The sequence below is a fragment of the Hyaena hyaena genome, unplaced genomic scaffold, assembly GCF_003009895.1.
Source record: "Hyaena hyaena isolate Hyena2069 unplaced genomic scaffold, ASM300989v1 scaffold_414, whole genome shotgun sequence".
Lineage (NCBI taxonomy): Eukaryota > Metazoa > Chordata > Mammalia > Carnivora > Hyaenidae > Hyaena > Hyaena hyaena.
The window spans coordinates 555017-565755 of NW_024081044.1; the positions used below are offsets into that span (position 1 = coordinate 555017).

Consider the following 10739-nt stretch of genomic DNA (forward strand, 5'->3'; position numbering starts at 1 on the left):
CGTCCCTGCCACTCTCCTGCCTGCCAATCACCGTGGGCGCCGGCACCGCCCTCCCCGCCCTCTTAAGCGAGCGCCGCGCGCCACCGCTAGGCAGTTGGCGGCGCTGCCCTCCGCCGGGATGCGTCTCCCGGAAGGACTGGGCGAAGCGCGGGCCACGCCGGTGCGGGAACCTTCGGGATTGGCCGAGAGGAGCCCCGCGCTCTGACTCCGCCCACTCCCTCCCGAGACATCCGAGTCGGAGACGCTGGGGATTGGTTCTCGGTGGACACCCAAAGAAGCCAAGAAATGGTTCCGCCTCCCTCGCGCGTCCCGGAGAGGGAGCTCCACGGATTGGTCAGAGCAGTCTCGGCGCGCGCCGACCCGCGCTCCAGGGTTGGCTGAGGGTGTGCTCGCGCCGCCGGAAAGCGTTGACGCTGATTGGCCGGAGGGTGGGGCCGGCTATTTGAAGGAGGCGCGCGGACCAAATACGCACTTCAGTCGGCGGACAGAAGAGGCGGGAGCGGGTGTTGGTAACGCTACCCGGCTGACCACAGAGGACTCCGGCGCGGGCTCGGCCCCAGCTGTGGCCTCTGCCGCGGCCCGGCAAGGCGATGGCCAAGGTTTCCGTGCTGAACGTGGCGGTGCTGGAGAATCCGAGCCCTTTCCACAGCCCCTTCCGGTTCGAGATCAGCTTCGAGTGCAGTGAGGCCCTGGAGGACGGTGAGGCTGGGCCTGTGTGGAGATCTCCCTCTCCCCGGCCAACCCCGACCTCCCCCGTGAAACCACCGGTCTCCCTTCCAGCCCTGACGCCCCTCCTTCCCTCCCCTCCAGCCCCAGCCTCCTTGTAGAGACTACCCCTGACTCCCCGTGGCCAACCCAACCCCTTCCCCGGGGTTACTCCAGTTTCCCCCGTGGAGAACTCATCATCCCCCTCTTTTTGTCTCTGGAGCTTCTGCTGGGCACCTATTTCTCTGTAGAGATCTCAGCCTCCATTCTTTAACCCGCAGAGAACTTCAGCCACCCTATGTTCCCCGGGCTCCCTCCCCAGACCCTTTCACCCCGTGAAATGCCTTTCCCCCGCGGCAACACCTTATTCGCCCCTATCTCCCCATTTGTCTCCCAGTCCCCTCCCTAACCTGCTGATATTTAAAGCAACCCCGCCCCCCGCCCACTTCCGATGGTTTTCTACCCCAAAGCACACACCCTAGAACCCGACTTCCCACCTCCTTAGCTAGGCCCCAGTTTCCCACTCTTGACGTCCACCTGCGGAGGCCGGGCAGGTTTCCAGCTCCAGGCTTTCAAGATAACTCGGTCTCCGCAACGCCGGTTCCTCCCTCCTCTCCGGCTGCTTTGATAAACACACTCCTAGCCGAGGGGTGGCATGGCCGGACGAGCCATGAGCCGTTCCCACTGTCTGCCCACCAGATTCCAGCTGATCTGAGGCAATCCTTCCAACGCTTTTGATGGTCTGACCTAGTCTGGGGGGGAGGGGCGGGAGGGAGAGCAGGCCGAGCCATGACGGTATCTGGCTTCACACAACCAGCTCAGAGGTCAGACCTTTTTGTGCATCTTTTCCAAGGTGCCTCCACAGACGTGATCATTCCTTTGTGTGTTGTAAAGGTGGACGTGGCTCTCATCTCACAAATGAGAAGACCGAAGCCACAAAGAATGAAAGACCTTTCAAGTAAAGGTCTATAAAAATCTAAAATCTAAGGTTGCCCTGGGAACTCTTGGCACCACTTTCAGGGAGGAAGTACTCCATTAGACCAATTCTCCACTTGGTGGTTAAAAGGAGGAGAGCCGGCAGCTGAGGAGGTGGAGATCGGCGCGGCCAGGGCGTGCTGCCTTGTGCTAACTAGCGCCTCTCCGCGGTGGGTGGGGAAAGCCAGCCCCTTGGATCCGCTTGGGGCTGATACAGTTTGAGATAATGTGTGCTTCTGGGCCGGCCCAACACATCCGTCTCTCCTAGGTTTCTCTTTTTAAATTAAGGAATCTACTTGTGACTAACTATAGAATAAGCCCAGTTAAATCCTTTCTGGAACAAGGCAGGATGTAAATAAATAATTAAAGTGTAGAATGACACTGTGGAATAAGATTTAATTTTAAAGCCAGGAGGAGATGTAAGGAGCTAATAGGTTAAGGGATTCACAGTTCCCAGAAGGTGGGAGATCGGGTTTCAAAGAGCCTGTTTGTGCTCCTTGCATTTAAAAATGGTTGCAGAGTCATTATCTAGTACTTTTATTCCTAGGAAAACCCCTGCCCTGTTACTTTACTAATCTGTTTATAGACTCAGACCAGGAAAGGCAAAAGTCCACCTGCTGGTCATTTTTTAATAGAAATGAGATGACTTCTCCAAGGTCACACAGACGGTCTATAGAAGTATTGACAGCAGAGTTTGTCTCTGAGCCCTGAGTCCACAGTTCTCCACCTTTGCTATAACCTGGGAAAGAAAGAACGCATCCCTTCCTTTAGAAGTGGGACATAAATAGAACTGACCGTAGAATTTATTTCCACATCAGAACACTCTCAAAAGAGAAGGAAGGGAGTGCTACTATTAATTACACCCAGTCAGTAAAGCTTTTGCTCAGAGAAATTCAAGTTGAAAGCAAACTCTGGCCTGAAAGTCCAGACTCTGGTCCTATCCCTATGGCTGTCCATGACTCTGACCTGCCAAGCTTGCTTTCTGCCTCTTCCTGGCCTTCTTCCCATGGAGCAGAGAGAATCTGTTTCCTGCCTCCCATACAGGTGGAGAGGGCCTGGCTTCAGAAGTCTCTCAGATTCTGGAGAAACCTCGGTCCTCTTACCTTGACACTGACAATCTGACAAAAGACTCACCCCCCCGTCATTGGCTGACCATGTTTCCCACCAGCTCCGAGCCCCTTTGGTTCTTTTCTCTTCTCAGCAACTGGAAATAGATGCTTCCAAGGCATAGGTCCCCATTTAATACATTAGGTGTGTTTTTCCTCTGTTCCGCTGAGAAATTCAACAGCCGCTGTTTGAATAAGTCATGGAACCAGATGTTCTGACCCACGGCTATCACCGTGCTCAGGCCAGGGTTCATCTATATGCTTATGAAAAAAAGGCAGCGATAAACAAAAAAAAGCCTACTACGTAGGTGTACGTAGGTGGGTGTTGCGTGTGTGTGTTGTGTCTTGTTTTAAGGCAGGAACCATTCTCCAGCTAGTTCAACGACGATCGTTTTTTACACGGCTTCAATCAGGTTGTTAGCTTCAGTTTTGTTTCCATACTTGGTGGAGGGCCATGCTGTCGGCTGTTCGAGTGTAAAGTTAGAGCAGAAAGACAAAATTGAATACCGTCAGGTCACCCTTGTAATTGCCTAAAAAGTCAGGTGCGCCACGTTTCCTGGGTACAGTTGTGTCCTGTATTCCAAAGGGATGACTTTGGGCCATATTGGTGACGGATGTCCCACATCTCATTCTGAAGAACCGTTACGTTACAGAATGAAGCGTTCGGCCAGTTTAAGGTGATCCAATTTGTAGGTTCTTATTTCCATCATCTGCTGTCTTCCGTGGATGACTTCATCAGCTCCTCTAACCCTTGAGTCACTATTTCACTACGGCCCTCCATTAATTCTCTCATTTCTGTAACGACCTGCATTGAGTGCGCCATTGTGGCCCGTGTGCCTGGCCGCCAGTTTTCTCTTCCGGTCAGTACCCACGCCAGTCTTTGTTTAGGTTTTGCCAACAGTATTGAATATCAGGTGCCTATGGCCTACGCGGGGCCTGCTCTATTTCAGTTTCCTTTTTATCTCCTTGCCAGCACGTTAAATGCACACACAACAGGACTCCACTGGTGATGGGGGGTAGGGGGGCCAGGAGAAAAGATCCCAAAATGTAGAGCTGTTAGAAAGGTAAGGGCAGAGCTAGCTAGATTTCCGTTCATCCAAAAGCATGTTATGTCCTAGCGGTGTCTCTACTTGCAACAAAGATAAATCCGTAAACTTAACTCCTCCCTGCAGATAATAAGAGACTGGAGTTCGAAGCCCCCGGTGAGCCCGATGGCCACTGTGTCCCACAATCCCCACCCCACCCCCAGGAGGGCCTGGGTAAAACTGCAAAGGGACAGGAAACCAGTGGATCAAAGAGGAGCTCGGGGCTCAGGTGACAGATGTCCGTAGTTGTGACCCAGCATAGCTGTGTTTCCAAAGTCGGGTGCTCTTGTGGGACGCTGGACCAAGAAACAGGGCAACTTCAACAACAGTTTGCTTCCTGTGAAACTGCCCCGCCCCCGGCAGCCAGAGCTATGGGTTGTGTAATTTCAAAGAACCCAAAATAAGTTTCAGGTCTCCTGCCAAGCCTCCCTGCACTAGCGTGACCTTGCCCCTGATACACTTGGACCTCCTGCAAGAGGCAGCCGTGACCAGGGATTTCCGGCGCTTGATGGGCCGGGCTCTCCTTAAGCACTATTCCTTTCACCTTGCTGGAACCTGCTCAGGGATGAGACCCACCCTCCCCACCTCCCCACTGGATGGGATGAAAGAGAGTTGGGGTTCGGAGGATCCCCCCACGGTGCCACATCTGTTAATTGAGTCGCTGTCACCCGAGGGTCTAAGCCCGGCACGAGCTGGTGCCAGATCTAGAAGACCTGGGGACTGGCTCATTCCCCCCCCCCCCAGTGCCCTGGTCTTCCCGCTCTTGCTGGCTGGCTCTCCTGCCGGATTGGAATCTGCTGTCGTGCCCCAGTTGTCGAGGGATCTATTCAGTTCAGTGGCACTGGTCCCTGTGTGTGAAAGAGGATGCTGCTTCCTCTCCCAGCACCCAGTGGGCAGAGCCCTGAAATGGCCCAATTCCCTGCTGTTCCCTCCTCAGCACGCCTCTGTCACGCGGCGCCTAATTCAGCCTCTGCCGTACGGTTCGCCCTCAGGCCCTGAGATCCCCGAGTTCCCCCAGAGGTGCGGGGTCAAGGGCGCCTGGCAAAGCTAGGCTCACAGGAGAAGCTTCGTCCATAGAATTAGAAGCTCGAGCCCATCCCAGTGTGCAGGGTGGCGGTGCCCAGCACTTAGTGCCCAGCGGGCGCCAGGTATTCTGGAGAAGAAAATCTTCCAATATATTAAGGATCTAACCAAAACTCAACTTGAGAAGACCCTTCCCCTGCCTTCGCGCTGCCAAGCTATTTCAAGTCCCTAACGCCTCCTGTCCTTACAGACCTAGAGTGGAAGATCATTTATGTTGGCTCAGCTGAGAGTGAGGAGTTTGATCAAATCCTAGACTCTGTGCTGGTCGGGCCTGTCCCAGCAGGGAGACACATGTTCATCTTTCAGGTAAGAAAGACAAGGCCAGAGGCTCTGACCCCTAGAAGCATCCACTTCTGCCCTAAAGCCCATGGTGTGGTTCGGTGGTCAAAAGTTCAGGTTCAGAATTCTGGCCCTGCTTTCAAGAACCATCTGACCTCTTGAAGTACTTGACACATTTCCCTTTCGTCCACCTCTGTCGTCGTCATCATCATAAGCCACTGATTCACAGTCGATTCTCCTTATTCACGGGAGTTAGGTTCTAGAAGGTCACTGCGAATGCTGAATTAATGAAGACTGAGCCATTCATTGCCCCTGGAAGAAATACAGGGTTGGGTTCATACAAGTCCTATTTTTGTCGACCTGTACATTATCTTGTTTCATGTGTGTTTATGTTTAAAGACCGCTTATTTAATATTATTGTTGATTCATTCCCATTGACCTGGCCAACGGCACTATAACTCATGCCTGAGAAAAGCTTCTTTAACACGTTTTCTCCATAAGGCACATCATCATCCTCTTGCACTTAGGGACCCTAGACATCACTACACACTATGCTTGGTGGCTTTTTTTTTTTTAATTTTTTTAAAATGTTTTATTTCTAAGAGAGAGAGAGAGAGACAGCATGTGCCGGGGAGGGTCAGAGAGAGAGGGACATACAGAATCTGAAACAGGCTCCAGGCTCTGAACTAGCTGTCCGCACAGAGCCCAACGCGGGGCTCAAACCTACAAACTGAGATTGTGACCTGAGCCTAAGTCAGACGCTTGACCGACTGAGCCACCCAGGCACCCCTTTTAATTTTTGAGACAGAGAGCATGAGGGAGCAGAGACAGAGAGAGACACAGAATCTGAAGCAGGCTCCAGGCTCTGAGCTGTCACCACAGAGCCCACGCAGGGCACGAACTCACAAACCATGAGATCATGACCTGAGCCAAAGTCAGACACTTAACCAACGGAGTCGCCCCGGTGGCCTTTTTTTTTTTTTTTAACAATTGTTTATTTTTGAGAGAGAAAAAGAGACATAGGCACATGTGAGTGGGGGAGGGGCAGAGAGAGAGGGGGACAGGATCCAAAGCAGGCTTCACACTGATAGCAGTAAGCCCGATGTGGGGTTCGAACTGTGAGACCACAATCTGAGCCGAAGTCGGACGCTCAACAACTGAGCCACCCAGGCGCCTCTGGTGGCCATTTTATACAGCAAAATCACCAAAAAAAGCACCGAAATGTGGGCAACATGGCATTAAAAAGACAACAAGAAGGATGCTCATTTACAGTGTGCACTGAGCTAAGGCCGAGAGGGTCACCTTTTGTGACCTCAGCTGGGAACCCGTACATCAGGCAACTCAGATTTCCCCCCACTCTGTGCACGTCCTCAGAGGACCGCAAAAGCACCCCAATTTTGAGGTTACAAGTAACTATTAGCAAGTAGGCGAAATCGCAAATGAAGATTCACCGTTGCTGCTAAATGGCCTCTAACCCAGGGTCACAGGGGCTGCGGGAGCACAGGTACAAGCCAAGTCTCATGCCTGCTGAAGTTTGACAGGCTTTGCTCAGATCTTGCCTACCTCCCACTCTGACACCCTCCCCCCAAGTCCAAGCAACGTCCCTTCGTCCCGTTACGAGACGTTACATCCACCCGTACCCAGGCCCCAAGGAGTCCATCTACTCCGCTGCACACACAGGGCTGGCTTCCTGAGTGTTCGACCCGTGCACCCGCCCTGGGCCTTGCACCTGCTGCAAGGTTCCGCTGTCGCTGGCTGGAACTTACTAATTTGTGAACAGGGGACCCCATGTTTCATTTTGTTATATTGGTTTCATTTTGCACCGGTCACGCAGCTGGTCCTCTTCATAACCACACACCCCAAATCTGTCCACGTCTGTCCTCTGCTTCCTGGCTTAAGTCTCTGCTCCAGAAGGACCACTGTAACCTGCCCAGTAGCCTTGCCCCACAGCGGCCAGCCCTCCTCACAGCGTCCCACGTTGCCAGTCTTCTTCTTTTTTTTCTTTTTCTTTTTTAAATGTTTATATTTGAGAGAGACCACAAGCAGGGGGAGGGGCAGAGAGAGGGAGACACAGAATCCGAAGCAGGCTCCAGGCTTGGAGCTGTCAGCACAGAGCCCAACACGGGGCTCGAACCCACAAACCTTGAGATCATGGCCTGAACCCAAGTCAGATGCCTGACGAACGGACTGAGCCACCGGGGTGCCCTGAAAGTTGACTCAATTTCTTTTTATTTCTAATTTTTAAGAGCACAAGCAGAGAAGGGGGAGAGAGAGGGAGACACAGAATCCGAAGCAGGCCCCAGGCTCTGAGCTGTCAGCACAGAGCCCGACACGGGGCTCCGACTCACGAACCCTGAGATCATGACCTGAGCTCAAGGGGGCTGCTTAACCAACTGAGGCCCCCCAGGCGCCCCTGCCAGCCTTCTTTACAGACCCCTTATCTCCTGCTAAACGTTCTTGCTCTTTCCTGAGCCCTTACCTGGCCCCAAAGGCCCTGGGTGGCCTGGTACCAGCCTGCCCACCTGTTCAGCCTCATCTGACGCTCCCCTCCCCCCTGCTCACCACACTCCTCAGCGCCACTTCCTTCTTTGCGGCACTTGTCACACTGAGCATTTTACAGGCATTTGTGGGATTGATTTCTGTCTTCCCCACTCGATTAAAAACTCCCGTTGGCAGAGACCGTACTTGGCTCAGTCAAATACGTGTTGCTTGAAAATCATTGTTGTCCTGGTCGTGGCGTGGCCGTGCGGTTGGCACTAAGGCCCAGGATGTGTTTCCTCTAGGCTGACGCCCCCAACCCAGCCCTCATCCCCGAGACCGACGCCGTGGGTGTGACCGTGGTCCTCATCACCTGCACCTACCACGGCCAGGAGTTCATCCGCGTGGGCTACTATGTCAACAACGAGTACCCCAATCCCGAGCTGCGGGAGAACCCACCCCTGAAGCCAGACTTCTCTCAGGTGGGGCTCCTCTCTGCACTTCCTGCTTCAGACAGGCTGGCTCCTTCGCACCTGGGGGAGTTGACTCATTGGATTTGGGAGCCAAGGTCACTTCTGAAGGATTTCACGCCATCCTCAGATCTGGCAGCTCCAGACTAGAACGGGAGAGAGAAAGGTCTTTTGTTTCTCAGGAGCACGCCTCGCGGAATCAAGATTAGATAGGTCGCAGGCCTAAGTCAGGGCACACAGGCGCTCCCTGGAGCCCTACACGTGGTCGTTGCTGGAGGTGGAATAAGTGAGGTCTGTTCTTCCTGGGTCTGGGGGGGCCCCCGGCTCTGTGGGAGTGCTGAGAGGGCATGCCGCAAGGGCTGACATTCCTCTTCCTGCCCCAGCTCCAGAGGAACATCTTGGCCTCGAACCCCCGTGTGACCCGCTTCCACATCAACTGGGACAACAACATGGACAGTCTAGAAGCCATAGAGAACCAGGACCCTGCCCTGGGCTGTGGCCTCCCCCTCAGCTGTGCTCCCATCAAGGGCCTGGGTCTCCCTGGCTGCATCCCCGGCCTCCTGCCCGAGAATTCCATGGACTGCATATAACTGCAGGGATCCGGGCCCAGCTGGGGCAGTGGCCAGTCTCCTAGAGCATCTGGAGGGGGCGGCCGGGCCTCCCGGACAGTCCCATGGAGGCCATGTGGAGGGCTTTGGGGCCATCGGCTACACCAAGGCCGGTCAGACACGGCTCTGAGGAAGGAGCGGGCCTCAGGTCTTCCCTGGCCCTGACCCTGACCCAGAAGGATCTTCTTACCTCTGGCGCCCAGGCGTGTCAGCAGCAGGTACAGCAGGTTTTAATTCTATGTGACTTGTGTCTTTTCTCCCTTCCACACACACTATAAATCCCACCTGCAGGCCTTTGTGCCGCACGGCCCTGTGAGTACCGCCGGCCCCGAGCTCCTCCCGCAGACCTCCCTGGCCTGCCTGGAGACTTTCTCGGTCCATGCCTGGCAAGGCTCCAGCACTGTCGCGACAAAGGCTGTCATTCCTGTCTCTTCCCGAACATCTGAGCAGACCCACCCAGCTTTTTGGAGTCGCAGGCAAGGAATCTTGGTTGGAAGGTGGGCTCAGACACCATTTCTGTCCTTCTTCCTGGACAGTTTTTAGGTCTTTTCAATCCAGCAGCCTCTGGAAGACCTCTGTTCCCAAAGGTGTGTGCAGCGGGATGCTGAGGAGGGACGGTCCAACTCTCAGTCCCAAGCACCTTCCTGTCCTTTCCTAACTGGATCTGGCTTTCCCTGGTGGCTGCCACAGCGGGAAGATGGCGTGGTGGGGGAGGCCACTGTGCACGGCCCCTGTCAGTGCCGGCATCAGGCCCCCTCTGCAAAGACCTCATGCTCTCCCCGGCCACAGACAGGTGGCAGGCACAGGAAGCCGTAGGGACCCTGAAAACCTCTCCCCCTGCCAGGCTTCCCCCGGTCCTCTCGCTGCTACGTGGATGCTGTTGTGATTGCAGTTTGTATATTAAAAGGTTTTTATATTAAACATGTTTGGTTGGTCTAAAAATAAAAAGCACTTCATTGAGACTGTTTCTGCTTGTGTCTTAGGTGGGCCGAGGCGCATCTGTCCATCTCTCCTCATGACATGCTGAGGGGGCTCTTGCCCCAGACAGTGGGTTGACTGCCCCTTGTCCCCTTGCTTAGCTTCCTACCCTAGTCTTCATTGGTTACCTCATTGTACTCCAGACTGAGGTTCGGGGAGGGACTTTTCTTGGTCAGAAGTTAAGCAACCCAGCTGTTCTGGATAGAGCATAACCAGTGATTTTTTTTTAGACTTTGACCTTGACCCACCGGAAGAAGTTAACATCATGCTCCAAGGAGACACACAGCAACACTTCTTAAATTTTACTTAACCTTACTTTGTAACCCCACAGCCCAGGGTAGACTGGCCTGGCCGGTAAGCCATCTCCCCACAATTCCCAGTGCCCAGACACTTACCTCCCAGAAACTGGTGGACCTAGGAACTTGGGTGCAGACAGCTGCTGGACAGGCTGCAGGTTGTAGAAGCCTACAGGCAGAGAAGCAAATTGGCTCATAGATCTGAGAGCAGCCAGCCTCTCTTGAGACGAGAGCTGGCTCATCCAGGCCCCCTCCCCTCCTGGCACCTTCCGTTTGGGTCTTCTACTGCAGTGTTTCTCAAGTGGGGGCAATTTAACAATGTCTGGAGCCGGTTTGGGTGGAAGAGGGGGGTGGAGAGTCTTATCCGTATCCCGTGGGTAGAGACGGGATGCCATTAAACCTTCAGTGCACAAGACAGCCCCCTTCCCCAACAAAGCATGACCCTGCCCCAAATGTCAGTAGTGTGGCAGTGAGCAGCTGACCTCAGGCTCTGTTTTAAAAGGGCACCCAGGGGCCCCTGGCCAGCTCAGTGGGTGGAGCATGGGACTCTTGATCTCAGGGTTGTAAGTTGGAGCCCCACATTGGATGCAGAGATTACTTAAAATCTTTTAAAAACAAAAATAAAAGGGCACCCAGAAAAAATAGTCTTACTGCTCTGGGACAAAGGGAATCCTCG

The 10739-nt window shown here is 53.9% G+C and overlaps 1 protein-coding gene and 1 long non-coding RNA gene across 2 annotated transcripts; one reads left to right on the forward strand and one right to left on the reverse strand.

The window, feature by feature from the left end:
* Positions 1-120: 120 nt before the first annotated feature.
* Positions 121-9751, forward strand: ASF1B (anti-silencing function 1B histone chaperone). The gene is made up of 4 exons (XM_039252323.1): positions 121-699; positions 5145-5260; positions 8017-8193; positions 8565-9751. Exons 1-4 carry the CDS (start codon positions 591-593, stop codon positions 8769-8771), a joined length of 609 nt encoding a protein of 202 aa, XP_039108254.1. The 5' UTR covers positions 121-590; the 3' UTR covers positions 8772-9751.
* LOC120245320 lies at positions 2057-10609 on the reverse strand. Its single transcript, XR_005531757.1, has 2 exons — positions 10163-10609; positions 2057-3839 (listed from the first exon to the last, which is right to left on the reverse strand). It is a non-coding gene; the product is annotated as an uncharacterized LOC120245320 (long non-coding RNA).
* Positions 10610-10739: the final 130 nt, after the last annotated feature.

Coding starts and splice junctions, on each gene's coding strand:
- ASF1B (XM_039252323.1), top strand. CDS start 591: ATGGCCAAGGTTTCCGTGCTGAACGTGGCGGTGCTGGAGAATCCGAGC. Junction 700..5,144: donor CAGTGAGGCCCTGGAGGACG/GTGAGGCTGGGC, acceptor CTGTCCTTACAG/ACCTAGAGTGGAAGATCATT. Junction 8,194..8,564: donor TGAAGCCAGACTTCTCTCAG/GTGGGGCTCCTC, acceptor TTCCTGCCCCAG/CTCCAGAGGAACATCTTGGC.